Source organism: Melopsittacus undulatus, chromosome 1 (genome assembly GCF_012275295.1).
Source record: "Melopsittacus undulatus isolate bMelUnd1 chromosome 1, bMelUnd1.mat.Z, whole genome shotgun sequence".
In the NCBI taxonomy this organism is placed as follows: domain Eukaryota; kingdom Metazoa; phylum Chordata; class Aves; order Psittaciformes; family Psittaculidae; genus Melopsittacus; species Melopsittacus undulatus.
In genome coordinates this window covers 18,611,855-18,629,748 of record NC_047527.1, presented here as the reverse complement: position 1 = coordinate 18,629,748, position 17,894 = coordinate 18,611,855, and the positions used below count along the sequence as shown (strand labels likewise).

Genomic DNA, 17,894 nt, shown 5'->3' with positions numbered 1-17,894 from the left:
CTTAATTACTACCTACCCTAAGTAGTAAAGGGCTGAGGTACAGAAGCTACCCTCCAAAGCCTTACTACTCATCACAAGTACCTGGGAAATTACTCCAGGAAGTGTTAATATGTCTGTACTTTTACAAAATCTGTTACAAGTATTTAATGTAATACCTGAGGAAAACAGATATCTCAAAGTACAGCTTCCTCATAAGATCTTAAGGCTTAACCCACGGACAAAAAGTTAACTATCCTCCAAATGTAAAACATGTTTCAAGTTCAAAGGGAAAAAGAATAGGTAAAATATTTGAACACTGTTGGACAATTCAAAAATATTCTTTGTCTTATGATGTTAGGTTTGGGGGTTTTGAGATTGCAAATTACTCTTTTGGAGGTAATACAGTTGCTATAAAAGCAGATGTGATGTTTACTCCAGTTGAGTACTTCCAACATAGATTCCTTTTTCCCAGTGCTCAAATCATCAGTATTTCCAAAGGCCTGGCTGCACAATCCAACAGAGACAGTTTCTAAGATTCTCATCATCTCATTAAGTATCTAGTCAGAAAAGGTAAATCAGTTCCCAATATCTGAACAGTTTTTTTTCCTAGCTGAAAATCCGTGTAACAGCCTATATATAATATTAATAACTGGTTTGTGGTCAAGTTTTCCATCTTACATAAAGGTGATACAGATTTCATTTACATAATTTTGATTCCAGCTAACATGTTCCTCCATACATGTATATACTGCTAGGAGTGCCATACACAGAGCTCCGAAAAACACCTGGGTAAAACTTCCCCAGGTATTCCCGCTATTTTCACCTGTGGATATTTTGCCATGGCCACTGTCACATACTATTCACCCATTGCAAGAGATAGTACCCCTTTCTTTAGGTACATCTAATACTGAGTGAGAGCATAGAACCTTAGAATAGCATCCAGAAGACAAGTATGCACCCTTATGACACTCCTTGAACATGAGCTAAATAGGAAGACAAGTATTCAATACGCACAGTTTTTCTTTGAGTTCTTCGATATAGGTAACTTCCAATTTCTCAGTGTTAATGCGTTCCATTCAGATCTCTCATTATTCCAGAGCTGGTTTCATCAACCCCATAGTCTCACTGGAAGTACTACAGTTGAATCTTCCCATCAATCCAGGCACTGTTGTCACATTGACTTTTTTATCCCCAGGGAATTCTGTTAACATCTAAATTTTGACAGCTATTTACAGTGAACCCTATGTACTTTTCCATGTTATACCGATTGCTAAAGAGAAATCTGAAGGAAATTTTAATTGAAATGAAAAATTGAGTAGGTATCCACGAGAAATTAAAAAATAAAGTTGTACAATTGGACAAGAAAGAGAAAGGAGGTGCTTTGATATCAGGTGTGAGATTACACCACTGACATTCAAGCTATGTAAGTAACCCTTAGATCCATTTTAGAATAGGTTCTGCAGGAAAAGCAAATAATTATAATTACCTCCTCAGGACAGAGACTTGCAGAGGGAGAGTTTGCTGGCGTGTTTCAAGGGAATCAAGGTTCTGAGTCAGCTAGGCATAGCAATATTGTAATGAGTTGCAAAAGTAACTAAAAGCAGCAGTGGAGTTAGAATCTGTTGATTATAATGCATTTACCAAATAATGTTTAATGAAATAACATTGACTAACAAAACACAAATCAATGCCAGGTAGAAACCACACTCTAAACCTCAATTTTTCATTCCGCTTCTACTGCAAAGTTGCATGCCTTGGTTTGGGAACGGGTTGAAGATGACTGGGAACATCACCTCACATTTACTAGATTCTTGTTCACTAGAATATCCTACATCACATACAAATCCACTCAAACTCCAATACATGCATATATACTTGAAGCTTACTGTACATTTAGATGCTTAAAGAAGTCAGCTACACATGGTATTTGCTCACAGTTCCACTGAATACAATTGATTTCTACCTCACAGGAGACTTGCTCTATGCCAAAAGTTTTATTTCATTAAGAAAATGATATTATGGAGCATCTGAGATCATGTAACAGACAAAAACAGAATGCCAGAGAAATTTTAACTGCCAGTACCCCACAGTGAATGCCTGATTATTTGCAGATGGGATATGGAAAAATTGTGAAATTATTGGAATTTTGGGTCCTGTACGAAAGCATTATTTCAGACTGCATGTGTCATAGCAAACGTGTATTATAATTTGAATACATTCTTAGGGTTTGCTTTCAGTGCTCAGAACTGGCTATGCTTACTTCTTTAGACTTATTAGCTGAAAAAGACTGCATTCTTCAAAGCGCAAAACAGAATCCTTAGGTGATAGCATAAAACAGCGCCAGTAAGTCAACTGTCAATACTGATGGTATTTATCCAATAACGAAACTAAAACCCAATTTAAATCAATCTCCTTTGGAAAAGCCAACTGTTCAACAAGCGCAACAATCGGCCTAAGATCAATCAGCGAACATGAGATCAATTAAAACCAGCTTAAGTTTTTGTAGGAGGACAATTCACACAACTAAAGTTGGATGTCTATTCATTTCAGTACTCTCACAATGCAATCCTTAAGCTCTGTTGTAAAGCAGAAATACCACTATCACCCTCCGCAGTCTAGCCAGCACTCTAAGTAGTTCCACATTTAATTAAAGACACAGTATACCCTTTGTTAGCACAGATAGTCTGGTCACTTTAAAGGACTGCTAGAGTTCTAGCCACACACAAAAATTAAATTCCGGAAACCATCTGTTGAAAAAACACCAAAATTAAACTGCTTTGCAATTTTATTTGTACGTACTCCATCTGCATAAAAGTGCAAACCATTGCCCTTTCACACTTTTAGTTCTATATGTACCAGCTTAATACAGGAGATATTTGCTTCTTCCCCTTCCAAATAACTTCACCAGAAGTCCAGTTCTTTCAGAAACAGGAACTTCTCAGCAGCTGAGACACCTGATAACCTCAACTAACTTTAGAAATGGGAAGACATGGAGGAGAAAATAATAGGAAAGGGGCTAGCAAAATATTTGGATGATAAAGATATTCATACTGAAGGTGTAAGCCCAAAAACAGGAGGGAGGGGGGAAAGGAAAAAAAAAAGAAAAGAAAAGAGAAGGAAAAAAGGAAAGAAGCAGAAAAGCCCACCAGACGGCCCTGTCAGCTGGGAGAGCTGCAGTAACCTTTTCGTCCACATGGGTGCTGTACTGGCACATCTCACCGCTCCGACTCCTGAACTCCAGTAATCCCGACACCAGCATTTTAGGAAAAACAGATTAAACTCTAACGCACCGTTTCTCTTTTTAATTCAAATGGATCTTCCCGCTTTAGCCAAAGTTGGCGGCACAGGCAGCCCTTGGCGCTGGGAGAGGCGCGGTTCGCTGCGCCTTAGCGGCAAACCCGAGCTGAGCCGCCGAGAACAGCGGGAGCGGCGGGGTCGGGACTGGGACCGGGCGGGCAGGGGAGAACCCGCCTTCCTGCCTCGGAAACACGGTCACCCCAAGGGTGCTGCACGGGATGCTCTTCAAAGCCAGCCGCATGGGCACACGAGGGGCGCAGGCGAACAGCGAGCCTCAAGCCGCCGTGAGCTACGACGGCGGGACCGGCCGCTTCCACGGCTCACGGCGGCCGAGGGGCCGGCAGCTCCCGGAGATATCCCGGCTCTGGCAGCCCCGAGGGAGAAGGACTACACGTCCGAAAGGGTTGGAGTGGCGGGGGACTGCACACACCGCTCGGCGACCCCGGCAGCGCCCGCGGAGCAGCCTTCCCATCGGGAAAGGGGCCACGCCGCTCTGCCCACTCCGGCCTCCCAGCGGGAGGGCGGGCAGGAGCCCCGCGGAAGGGTCCCTATGCCTGTACAGCCCCGCGCCCCCGCTCGCCGTGCCTGCGCGGAGCGGACACAGCTCACCTGCCGGTGCTGCCCCTGCACGGAAGGAGGGGACGGGCACACGCAGTCCCGGTGCCCCCCTGGCACCACTGCCCCGGGCGGGCGTCCCGGGCGAGCGGCGGCGCTACTCACCTCTCTTGCTGCGTCTCCAGCGGCCGGCTTGGCAGTGGCCGTAATCCATACAGTTCAGTATGATCAGGGCAAAGGAGAAGAGGCGAAACTGCATCCTGGGCTGCGGGGTGGGCAGCCTGCTCCGGCAGCAACGAGGGGCGGCGGGGACCTATTCCGTACGAGGGCTACGAGCGTCCGCCAGCCGCGGGGACCAGCAGGCGCTCACACGGCTCTTGCCGCACTTCTCGGGCGCTGCAAACTCGCAGCCGCTTCCAGCATCTCCCGTGCGCCGCAGGCAGGGAGAAGGGAAAAGAGCCTGGCTCCGGCTCCGCCGGCCCGCCCCCTGCTCCGGCTATCCCCGAGAAACAAAACGAGACGCAGCACGGCCGCGGGACGCACACCGCCCGCGGAGCGCAGCTACCGCCCGCTCGGCGGTCAGCGGTGCCGCTCGGGCCGGGCTGTCAGCCGCGGCACAGCGCTATTTATCGCGGCGCAGGGCGCACCCCGCCCACACGCGCTCAGGTCGCGGGCACGGCGGGGCGCAGCCGCTCCCCCCCCAACCCGACCTTCCGCGGCGCGGCCCCGGACACCGGCTCCGCGCCACGGGGCAGCCCCCCGCGGGCTCGGCTCGGCGGGGCGGGCGGCGGCCGCATGCAGGCGGTGTCCGCACCGCCCCCCCCCCCCCCGCTCCAGCTCCTCCGGGGCCGCGGGGCCGCGGTCCATTGGTAGCGCTGCTGCCGCCGGGGACCACCCTCCCCCGCCCGGCCCTAGCGCCGCCCGCCGCCGCCGCCGCGCCCGCGACCCTGCCTCCGCTGGGCCCTAACGTCCGCCCGCCCGCCCCCCGCCCCGGCAGCTGCTGAGACCTTTGCCTCGCTCTGCGCGCTTCTCCCTCTCCCGCAAAGCCTCCTCGCCGCCTCCTTGCACTGCTCATAGCCCCGGGAAACCCGGTCCTCAGCACTGCTCTCACGCTTTCTTTATTCCTTTTTTTATTTTAGTTGTCTTCCCGCAGTGTTTGGTAATTAACTCTGTTTCCTTCTTTCATCCCTGGCTTTAAAACCTTTATCCATTTATTTTCCCCTCCTTTTTTTTCTGGCTTCTTAGAATCTGAGCTCGTACTTTCCAAATGAAATGCCACTTTCATTGTCCTGGGAACATGGCTCTTGTATTCCTAAAGTACAAGGGTTTTTTAGCTGTTTTTAGCCACACCACTACTTGGCAAAGATACTGTGGAGCTAGTAAAGCAGGAACCCCAGTAGTGCACATAAGAGAGGATGAAACAAGTGACCACTCAAGAGGTTCCAGGTGAACTTAGCTCTGACGAAGGAGGGCCTGTTAATTCTCACAGCATCTCTTACACTGATCCCACAGAGCTATCTGATTTCTCTGCTCCTCGCTCACAGCCTGTAACCCAGCACTGCAGGTATCAACAAACCATGGCTCCTTGTTTGCAGTGCTGAGCATAATGAGCCCCAGAAGATCTGGGACACCACAGAGAAGGTGTGGAAGCTGGGAAGGCAGCTTGGGTCTGTCACAGCTGGCAGGTCTCATAAACCCAGCTGGATCCAGACTGGCTCTGAGCTGGGTGTTTCTGCTCCTTTCCACCCACTAACAATTCTCATTCTGGGCATGTGCTGCCAAAGTACCTGAGCTGCCTCGCGATGGAGCCAGCTAGGTTCTCACCAGAGCAGATGTATGCTTTCCAGAACAGAGCTGACTCTAGAAGGAGCGTAACTGTGTTCACATGGCACTGTGCCCGAGCTAATAAATCATGTTAGACCCCAGCTGGCTTTTCATCTGTGGCCCAGACAATGTGACCACAGAGAAATGATGTCTGACTGTATTGTGCTTACCATCCCATCCTGAGACCCCAGAAATTTTGACTATGTTTATTAGTATAATATCCCTCTGCAGCACAGAAGCATCAGTACCCTCAGTTTCCAGAGAGAAGACTGAGTTACAAAGACACTAAATAACTCCCCTGAAATAAAAAAGGATATATGACACAGCATCAAAACTTAGTCCTGAGTTTCCCAAGTTCTCAGACACCACTATAAATAACCCCTGGGCTGCCCTGTTTTACACTTATTTACTGTACAATAGTAGTGATGTACAGGTTTAATCGCTAGTATGAAATGTAAACATTTTGTAAAGTCACATTACAGCATCTTCGGATGTCAAGTCTTTATTATAACTGTCATTATGGGGTTACAGTGTACGAGATCCCACAGAGCTACACAGAGCACCTGTACCTCTTAGTGTTGTCATAACCTAAGAATTTCAGAGATGTGACCTGTCAAATAATTAACACAGACCTAAGAACTGGGTCAGCCACGGTCAGTCTAGCTCAGTGTCACTGGTCTCTGAGTGGATTTGGAGTGGATGCTATGGGAAAGAGTGCAAAAACAAAGGCATGTCTAAATGTGGTTTGTGGTCTTTACTTCCCCTATCTACTTACACCGTGAAACTTTACAATATATCTTGTTGCAACAGAGGCCATAATTTATTTTAGTGGAGGATGTTTACTGGCAACCGGAGCTCTCCAAGACATGTAGTCCCCATATCCACTCCAGCTTCACGTGACAGGTTGTGCGCCACAGGCACCTGCGACTGACACTTTTTGCACGCAGTATCTTTAGAGCACATGGTTACAATTTTCTGACCAGAAGTAAAAAGCATACAACCACCCTAGAGATCCCGCCAAGCTGCAGTGCAAGGGAGAGAGACATCAGACTACAAGAAGAAGGGGAAATCAGAGGGGTTAACCACAGCTTTGTGAGTACTCCAGGAAGTTATCTCCTTTACTGTTTTCAGGTCTACAAACCAATACTCATGGGGCTTTGAGTCTACCACAGTTACCTGGAGATGTGTCTTAGAGTCCTTTTGTAAACAGTGATAACAAGACCTCCCCATGAACACAGCGCCATTTCTGGATGTGTCTGAAATGCATAGAAATACAAATGGACTTTCAGAAAGGTGCCCTGCTGACACTGATGTTGTCTTAAGTCCCTCAATATGTAATACTGGGTTTCAGGGGAAACAGGTCTCAGACATTGCCCCATTTCTTAAGGAGGAAGCCTGTCACCCTTCTCCCCCCTGGGCTCCAAGAGCTGGAAAAGTAGATACAAGGAAGGTATCTCCAAGTCTTAGATTCTAAGAGCAGGAGTAAGCCTCAGCACTGAGATTTTCCTGTGTGCAATCGGGGAGGCAGTAGCTCAGGTAGAAGCCAGCTCTGTGGAGGAAGCTGCAGTGCCTCAGGAGCTGCTTGGATTTCAGCATCCAGGCTAGATCACCCACAGGCAGCCCCTGTTATGCCTGGCATGGCTAGCCATGGGATAGCATCCTATCACGACACATAAATACAGGACATAGCTACTTCCTTGGGACTGTTTCATGTGATTTACACCAAGGGACAGCAAGCAGGGAACATCTGCAGACAGTGAGACACTGTTGGTCTGTAACAGACAGGCGTCTGAGCTGGAGTGGCATTTTCAGCCCTTTGGTAGGAAATACAACTATGACAACTTTAAAGGAATATACTTATTTGTTTATTTTAAAAGTATCTATCAAGAGATCTTTCTAGGCATGTTGGACTGTTAAGGAGACAGAATGAAAGCACTTGTATGGAAGATCCAGAGTCTGAGTGGTGGACACCTGCATCCTGGATCAAATGGTGATTGGAGGTGAACTCTTAATACTGCATGAGGTATGATAGGCAAGCAGAGCTTTCAAAGAGAAGCCAAGCAGCTTATGCTTCCTATTATGAGGAAGAATCAGTGGAAGTATACAAGAAAATTTATTACAATCAAAGTTAATGGCTAAGAACACAAAGCTAGACAGACAGCAATCTAAATTGGATTTAAATTTACAGAATATAATGTTGCAAAAAGCAAGATATTTGGCAGTAAGAATCTGGATCACAGTTTTGACAGTACAGTGGATGGAAAATTAATGTTTTAAAATAGGTTGCATGGAAAGAATCTTCTTTCTAGATACAGATTAGATATAGTTTGGTTCTTAAATCTGCAGGTAGGTCTCAGATGATTAGTCACCATTACAGAAATAGTATCTGAACTTGTGTTCTCAGGGAAGACTACCCAGAGGTAGAGGGTAGAAGGAGATAAAAGAGAACATTGAAGTACCAGTCAGCCCCTGTCAGGCAGCTGTAAAGTGGGTGAGGATCACCAGAGCATCCCTTTTGGGTGAGCTTCCGAAGGAATGATAAGAGGAAACAAAAGCTGAAGAGAACAAGAACTAATGTGGAAAAAGAATTTGAGCACATAGGTAGCTGTTTAGGATGGTCAATATATCAAGAAGAATGAAAGTAATTTTGAGGTATAATTAAGAAACAGTCCTTAAAAATCTTGAGAAGAATGGTGCCAGTGGCTCAGAAGCCAAATCAGAGTCTGCAGAGCCCAGAATATGTTTATGGTCACAAGGGAAAGAGTGAGTGGGCTTGAGCAGACAAGGAAAAAGCACTGGGATGAGTTCCATAGGATGTGGTATGCCTTTGTGCCTGTAGTCCTCCTGAAATCAACAGAGAGGAATTCACCATAGGCATGGCACAGCGTGTGTACTGTCATGCAGCACGGGGGGCACTAATGAACACTGCATGCATTCTAGGGGGGAATTTGTCCAAGTGAAGAACTAGGAAAACTGCCTGAGCAATAGTGTGTTCATTAAACATGACCATAGAAAGAAAGCATTAGTCAAGGCCCAAGAAGATGATGTGGCAATGATTGAAATACCAGATGATGAGAGTCTGGGCAACAGCTTTAGCTGTGGGGATAGCTCAGAAGAGGTGTATTTTACATAGTCTATTTGAAAGTCTCAACAACCAAATTAATGTACTTGAGCAGTGCTGAGATGATTCATTACACTGTACAAAAATCAAAATATTTTATAGAACTAGAGTTCTGTTCATTGAAAATTCAGTTTCATGTGTTGTGCTCCTCAGAGGTTTCACTGACTGTAAAAGACCTTACTTTCTACACTTTAGCTGTATTAAAGCCAAAGTACTGCTGCTTTTGCAATATAAAGTAATTGAACCTTTCCATTCTTTATTGGGTTCCATATGATGTGATCTGTAAGTATCCTAACTTCATCACATAGCAGAGAAAGATCTTAAAATGAACAATACCAACGTTTATTTTAAAAGAGAGTTCTCCTTATTCCTGTAGCTGGGCAACTCATCTCCTTTACACTGAAGTCACGATCTTTCCTAAGGCCAGTTTCAGCAATAATATGTAAGTCTTTACACTGCAGTAGAAGAGATGTATCTTTCTTTTCAGTGGAAGAAATGAGTAATCCTGACAAGTTTTACATATAAACTTAAAAAAGAAATAAATTTATACACAGTCCAGCTTCCAGCTCCTTATTTCCAAGATAATCTTTACCTCCTTTAAATTGTCTAAATACATGTTATTCATTAATTCTTTGAAAAGTGGTCAAAAATAATAAATAACAATAATGGAACATTGTGCCCAGTTTTGGGTCTCCCAAAACTGGAGCAAGACCAATGAAGAGCCACCATGTTTGGTGGCTGGAGTACTATGTGAGGGAAGGCTGAGGGACCTGAGCTTTTTCACTCTGAGGAAGGGAAGTGTTGTAGTTTAACCTCAGACAATAACTAAGTACCACACAGCAGCTTGCTCGCTTCCCCCCCATCTGCAGTGCAATGAGGAAGAGAACTGGGAAAAAAAAAGGTAAAAACCCCACAGGTTGAGATAAGAACAGTTTAATAATTGAAATAAACTAAAATTTAATAACAATAGGAAATACATAGAGAGAGGAAAAAGATAAATAAACACCCCCAAGTGCTGCACAGTACAAGTGTTCACTTGTACTGCTGACCAATACCCAGCCCGACGCGAGCAGTGACCAGCCCCTTCTGGGTGACTCTCCCCAGTTTATATACCGGGCATGAGGTGCTGTGGCATGGAATACCCCTTTGTCTAGTTTGGGTCAGGGGTCCTGTCTCTGCTCTTATGGCTTCTTGTACCCCTCCTCACTGGCAGAGCATGAGAGACTGAACAGTCCTTGATCAGGGTAAGTGCTACTGAGCAATGACTGAAACATCGATGTGTTATCAGCATTGTTCTCAGACTGAAGCCAAAACACAGCACTGCAGCAGCTACTAGAGAAAGAATTAACTCTATCCTAGCAAAAACCAGGAAAAGAGGATTTGAGGGAGGCATAAAAGCTCCTTCGTATACCTATGAGGAGATTACTGAGCAGGTGGAACTATACTATAGAAGACAATAATTTTCCTTGTGAGGATGAATAATCACCGGTCCAAGTTGTGGACTTGCTTTCCTTGGACAAGGTTTTGAGCAACCTGGTCTGGACTACTTCTGATCCTGCTTTAAGCAAGAGGTTGCACAGGGGCCTTCCCCAGGTCCCTGCCAACCTGGATGACTTGGCAATCCTATAAAAACCATGAGCTCGCAAAACAGATTGCCCAATGCACCTTTTAGGCACTCACAGAGCTTCCCTTCAAACACTACCTAGCCACCAGGTATCTCTGCCACATCCACAGTGCACAAAAAACCCTCAAACTCTTATAAAATCCTCTATAGTTTGAAGAAATAAAATGATTGAAGTGATCAGTCTGGTTTTAATGTTAAGCTACAATGTTCTTTAAAAGTTGTCATCTGTGTAAGCCAGAGAATTCACTATCTTGAATTCTTCTGTCTACAGAGATTTCAAACTAGGCTAATTTTTAAAAAGGTCTTAGCAAACATACCCAATGTCTTATGGAGGATGAATGTAGTTATTAAGAGACTGTGTCTGGAAGCAAATCTAAATTCTCTTACATATTGAGTAGGAGATAAAAGACTGTCTTCCTTCTAACTCTCATTCCTCCGTGAAACACAATCGAACTCCTAGTTTTTCACAGGCTTGTGCAGGCTTTGCTCATGCAACACTGCCAGCAGTATCCATGAGCATTTTGGCTGGAGAAGAAAAAAGTCATTAAAGCTGGAGGTTTTCATTAAGAGCTCAGACAAGCAAATGGAAAGAAGGGGTAGCATCTCTAAAATAACTTTTGTAGATCTCTTGAGTTTAATTTCAAGGTTTTTTTTCTGTAGGAAAAAAAAAAAAGGAACACAGAAAAAGTAATGAGAAGGGTATGCCAGAAATTATGTGTATCCTCCTCTCCCCATTTGGACCAGCACAAGTCAATCAGTTCCTGCCTGCCAGCGGTGGACACAATATTTCTCTTGGAGTGTGCAAGAGCCAGTGTGCTCTTTTGTGGATATCACATTCTGAAGGTGAAGTTCAAATTCCATTTCGTCAGCTGCAGATAATTCACTTCTTTTGGAGAATGGTGATTTCAGTTTGCCATCATTTATACCAGAAAATTACTGAAAAACTAATGTATACCAGGCCAGTTCAGGCTTTCTGGTTTGCAGCACTTTTCATTGCACTCTAACCATAGAGTAGAGGTTTGCAACATGTATATGAGTTCAAATTTGCTCTAGTATGGCCTCAGAAAAATGGCTTTACAAGGACATGTGGAATGCAAAGATGAAATGTGAATTGTTTTTTGCATAAGTTTTTACATCCTCATACCTAGATTTTACATCTTGTGCCCTAAGCTGTACACAATCACTGCTTTATCTCTGATACACATATAAACCCACCAGCAGAAGATCATAGAGTAACTGATCTTGGACAGGACCTCGAAATACTGTCTGTTTAACTTCTTGCTCAAAGCAGAGCTAACTTCAGAGTGAGGTCAGATTGCTGAGGGCCTTCTTCAGCTGAGTTTTGAGATTCCACAGCCCCTCTGGGTGCCCTATTCCAGTGCTTGTCCATCCTCATGGCAAAAATTTGTTCCATATATTCAGAGAGAACTCTCTTCACAAGCTGTGACCATTGCACCTTGGTTTTTCTCTGTGCACTCCATCTTCTTATAAGCTCCCTTTTATATCTAAATATATTTATATGTTTGGTTGTATGCATCTCTTTACATATTGAATTATATGTTGATGATATATTCTGTTTTAAACATATGTTTAGGTTTTATTTCTACCTTGCACTTCCTCTGTTTCTTTACCACCTATAAATCAGACAATAGAGAAAATATTTAAGATATTTTTTTAAAAAGACATCCTTAAGATCAAGGATGTCTTTTTTAAAGGATGTCTCTTTCAGACATCTGTTTTAAGGATATCTCTTCAGGACATCTACCTTGTTTTCCCACTGTTTCTGTTGAATAAATCTATGGAAAAAATTCGTCTTTGTGAGGGTGGTGAGACACTGGCACAGGTTGCCCAGAGAAGCTGTGGCTGTCCCATCCCTGGCAGTGTTCAAAGCCAGGTTGGACAGAGCTTGGAGCAACCTGATTTAGTGGAAAGTGTCCTTGCCTGTGGCAAAGAGGGGGTTGGAACTGGATGAGCTTTAAGGACCCTTCCAGCCCAAACCATTCCATGATTCATTTTATGAGCATCTTTTCTGAATAACCTTCTAATTTAGTAACTGGCTTTGGAGATGTCTTCCAAGTAAAATTTAGAGACCTTTACTAGTTAATGTTAATAAAGGCTAAGTGTTAAATATTGTGAGGCTAAGCACACGCTTTCTTCAGCATATCTATATAGCAATAAAGTGATTACAATATTTGTTGGATTATACAAGAAGTATCTCTGCCAAATGATAATATAGAAGTGAGTTTTAAAAGAATTTTGGACAGTTAAGAATCCCTAGATAAAATCCTACAATTTGTGTAGTTAATCTACAGTGAGTTTCAGAAGTAAAATTGCATCTATTAATATAAAATCATATGTTCAAGAAACTTTCATAATCTGCAGAATATTATACTTTTCCACTGTCACATCATTGATTACCCCTTGTCATACATATCTAACAAAAAAAGCAAATTAAAAGACAACACATGAGCATTCTCTCCAAAATACTGTGAACTCCTTTAGCCCAGCTCAGAATAAAGCTTGGAGCTGTAGATAATCCTACAGCAAAGGATCAGTAGATAGTGACACAAATAGGAAATGGGTATATGATCTCACTGCGCTCAGGATGCCAGCCCTTCACATGTTGTTGTGACAAATACCTGAGCCCAGAAATGAAGGTTTCCGGTGAAGGGGCAAGAAAAGAGTTTACATCCCGTTCTGTCAGAAGAACTGCACAGATATACCCAAGGACATATTTTCAGAACTTGAGAGCCACAAAATACAGCTTTTAATTTTAAAAAGTGCATAAACCACATTAGAATCCTGCTTTGTTTGGGCTCTATGCCCTCCTAATCACCATGGAAGCTGAATGCCGGCTTTTGCTTCATTGCATGTTTTGGAAAGGTGTATCATACCTTTCTTCTGGAACAAAAATTTGACTCATATCTGTCCTTATAGTAAGAGAGAGCTAAGCCATAAGCAGAAAAAAAGTGCAAATTTAGGATAACCATTCTTCAGAGTAAAATTAAATTAGAAAATAGGGCAGAGAAACTGTGATGTCTGCCATTCCAACAACATCCCAAGGGCTGAGAAGCCCTTGCTGGAGCCAAAAACATGAACCACAGTACATAAGTAGCTGTAGTCTTTAACCATACCTATCTTCTGTTGATCAGCAGAAAAACCTATAAATCATGCTCCTTATGGACAGAAAGACTTAAATAAGTATTAAAGAACTCAGTCGTGCACTAGCAGAATGAAACGTCTGATAATTTAGATGGTGTCTGCCTTTAATTTCTACTTTCGTTTGGAAGCTTTTTTTTTCCTCCACTGAGCCCTTTAAAACAGGCGAATATGTGAGGCCATGCCAAATGCAGATATTTCACTTTGCGTTCCCTGAACTTAACACTGAAGTTTTTATCATCGCTTTAATGGATATTTTCAGCTCAGTTGGACCTCAGTGATGATTTTCATTATTTAATGTCATCTTCTTTCCTTGGGGAAAATGCAAGGTTTGGGGTTTAAGCCAGCATGACAATTAACAAATGAAATATTACATATCACATGCCCCAGTCTAAAAACAGCTACTGATCATCTGCAGTGCCTTCATGACACTCCCAAACCTTCCTTCACCCCAGTTCTGGTTTGGCCCACAGCTGGCAGTTGAATACTTTCTGACTGATAGCTGGCTTGGTGAATGCAACTAATAATAACACTGGGCCTGAGTCCACTCCTCACTGTTTAGTCCTTCTGGGGAACAGCCTCTTGCACAGTAACCAATTGTTCCAGTATCAAAATCCACATTTTATCTGCTCAGTGTGAAGGACGCAGAGGGATGTGTCTGGGAAAGCTTCAGGCAAGGGATTTTTGAAAGTGAATTCATCTTACGCTATTGCTGTGTCCTCACCAAAGGGTCACCTTCAAAACTTAAGATGTTTTTTCAGTATTAGGAAAAGATAAGATACTGTATCTTATTCCATATATATATGTATGTGGGATAGAAACTAGGGGCTAAATTATAGAATCATAGAATGGTTTGGGTTAGAAAGGACCTTAAAATCATCTAGTTTCAACCCCCCTGCATGGGCAGGGACACCTCCCACTAAACCATGTCACCCAAGGCTCTGTACAGCCTGGCTTTTAACACTGCCAGGAATGGAGCATTCACAACTACTTAAGGATCAGTCAAATAGAACATTTTTTAATGTCTGCAACTAAATCTCACTTGAGTCAATGCACCTAAATCCAAAATGGAAATAACAATAATTTAAAACCCCCCTTTTTTTAGCTCGCTTCTCATCTAGAGGCTTTGAATTCGGTGGCACCATTTAGCCCGATTTCAAAGATTCTAGACTAACAAAGCTTTGCTTCTGCCTCAAACCAGCAAATGTGGAAAGCTGAGGGCCTCATTGACACGAGCATTCTCAAACCTTAAATGCAAAATGTGTATCAATGACTTGGGTCTATCTCCCTAGCCATGACCCTGTGATTTATCAGACACATTCTGAGAAAATCTCTCGGAATGGTTTCCCTGGAAAACCCAACTGTGGTGACTTCTGGGTCCCTTTAGCTTGGAGGAGACTGAGGGGTGACCTCATCAGTGTTTACAAATATGTAAAGGGTGGGTGTCAGGATGATGGAGCTAGGCTTTTTTCAGTGATATCCAGTGGTAGGACAAGGGGCAATGGGTGTAAACTGGAGCATAGGAGGTTCCACGTTAACATCAGGAAGAACTTCTTTACTGTGAGAGTGACAGAACACTGGAACAGGTTGCCCAGGGGGGCTGTGGAGTCTCCTACATTGGAGATATTCAAGGCCCGCCTGGACAAGTTCCTGTGTGATGTACTCTAGGTTACCCTGCTCTTGCAGGGGGTTGGACTAGATGATCTTTTGAGGTCCCTTCCAACCCTTGGGATTCTGTGATTCTTTGCAAAGACACAAACAGCAACAATATGCTCATAACCACACAATAACAATTTTCCCTCTTTTGCCCAATTATATGAAAATTTTCATCTCCGAATGTGTCCTAAGTAATTAGAACTGAAAGGCAGGGTGGGGTGGAGACGATCTATACCATCCCTATGGTGTCTGGGCCCCTATGCAGGAAGGAAATCAGGATTTGTTAAATTAGAAAGAAGCAGGAGAAAGGAACCCACAGCCTAGGAAAGAGCCATGCTTGGATTTCAGGTTTCTGCCCCCCAAAAGATGCACATATACATTCATCAAGCCACAGAAACATTTCGGAACTGGAGGCTGAGAGCCCACAGCTATATAGCTCATTTGGAGCAATCATCCCATGACATACTCTGTCCATGATCATAGAGTCCCAGAGTGGTTTGCATTGGAAAGGAACTTAAAGCTTGTCTAGTTCCAACCGCCCTGCCACAAGGACACCTGCCACAAGCAGGGACGTCTTCCAGTAGAACAGGGGCTCAAAGCCCTGTCCAACCTGGCGTTGAATAATGATGAAGTTGCTGTGAGTGAAGGAAGCAATGCATCTCTTGCTGGTTTCCAGTTAGGAAAACACATGGCTTTGTCCAGGAAATGCTGATGTAACTTAATACAGAGGATAAAGATGGGTTTGAGTACCCATCTGTCACTCTCTGGCTGAATGGTCAAGCCTGTAAATTACTGCACAGAATGATAGAATCGTGGAATCAACTGGATTGGAAAAGACCTTTAAGATCATGAAGTCCAACTGTTCTCCAAAAGAAAGACATGAACTTTCCAGGCTTCATTTAAAATAAAATGGTGAATGTTGGCCTGTTCTTTGACAGAGTGGATGCAGGTAAGGGCACATGGTGACCATACTTTTCCAAACCCTTTGCTGGTGGGGGAAGTATCTCCCTTAAGGTGGCTCTTTGGAGAGCAGCTGGGACACTGCACTGCCACCTCAATACCTTTGCTTAGGATGCAGTAACTGTAACCTGCAGTGGGACTCCTTCAACAGTTTCCCGAGCAGCTCCATGGAACAAACACGGTCAGCTTTTGGGCATTTTTGGGGGAAGCAGAGGCCTCTGCATCACTGGCTTTAGAGCTACCTGTTGTTTCATGATTTTTAAAAAATGTTCTTTACAAGTCAATGATGAGGAAAGCTCAAAAAGAGAACACTCACCAATGTCTTTGCTGAGCTTCACTCACCCGCTAGCATGAATCTTAGGCAACCTTCAGACTACAGTGTAACACCCTAGAGCATGAAAATCACCCAAGCTAAAGGAATCCCAGACCAAGATGCTTTGTATTGGTATTTGCTTCATTTGAAACACTGATACAGTAAAGTGACTCCTTGCTGTGTGAGGTTGGAAGGCAGCAAATCATCTTTCTTACCAGTGGTAGTAATAGCAATAGAGTACAAGCATGAAACTGCTGGCAAGACTTAAAGCAGACTTCTCCATACCACTGATGATTTTCTCACTCATTCACTCTGCTCATATGTCATTCTTACATTATGCTTCCCTGCCGAGAGCTGTAAAACCCAACTATCTTTGAATGAAGATGACTCCTCCAGAACCCCTTCCATTCATGTTAGTGCCCAGGGTATGACTTAGATGTTTACAATAGAAGCAGATTCTCCTCTGCTTCCAGACCTTTATCAGAGCTCATCATGTTGCTGTGCCACATGTTGGCCACATTCATGTTGCAGTTGCTGTGAGCAACTTATTTTGACATTCCAAACTATTGTCCTTGTGTGGATGGTTTGTACGAGTGGAGATCTTGGACCTCCATCCACAGCAAGAAGAGAGTATCATGCCAATCTTGGAGAATACACTCCTAGCACGTTCTCAGGGCTGACTTTAGCTCTGCCATAGCTGCATGGCCATGCTATACTTTTTATTAAATGTAGGCACGTTGCACTCTTTGGCATTGGCATGTTTCCATTCAGCAGTCTCATGTACAAGGGCACTATGACAGAATCACGGTGTGGCTGAGGTTGGAAGGGACATCTGGAAGTCATCTACTCCAACCGCCCTGCTCAAGCAGGGACACCTGGAGCTGATTGCTGAGATGGCTTTTGAATATCTCCAAGGAGGGAGAATCCGAAAACTCTCCAGACAACCTGTGACAGTGTTTCATCATCCTCAGTGTAAAAACTAGGGGGGGTTGTGTTCAGATTTAATTTAATGGTTTTTAACTTGTGATCATTTCCTCTCACCCTGTCACTGCACACCATTGAGAAGACTGGCTCCCTCTTCTTCATTCCCTACAACCAGGTACTTGTTTTCACACATGGATAAAATCTCCCTAAGCCCTTTTTTCTCCGTGCTGAGCAGTCTCAGATCCCCCAGCCTCTCCTCATATGCAAGATGCTCCCCAGTCTCTGAATCATCTTTGTGGTGCTTCAGTGTTACCCCAGTAAAAAGCCAAGTGAGACAGACACAGGCCTAAAACTGCTTAAGAAGCCTGAGGACAGAAGATCCCGGCCTGGCTTTGGACAATCTAACTGGGCTGATTATCTGTTGTGAACGTACAATCCAAGATCCAGCAGAACAGAGGCCATATCAAAATTACATGGCAAAT

General features: G+C 44.0%; 1 protein-coding gene across 2 annotated transcripts in view; it reads right to left on the bottom strand.

Annotated features, from left to right (window-relative positions):
* Positions 1-4,103, bottom strand: part of RSPO2 (R-spondin 2) — a 106,811-nt gene extending 102,708 nt beyond the window's left edge. Inside the window, exon 1 of one of the 2 annotated variants that reach the window (XM_005150921.3) lies at positions 3,997-4,103. In XM_005150921.3, coding sequence (XP_005150978.1) covers positions 3,997-4,090 — 94 coding nt within the window. In that variant the 5' untranslated portion in view covers positions 4,091-4,103. The remainder of the gene's footprint in view (positions 1-3,996) is intronic. The other variant, XM_005150922.3, reaches the window with a different exon arrangement.
* Positions 4,104-17,894: the final 13,791 nt, after the last annotated feature.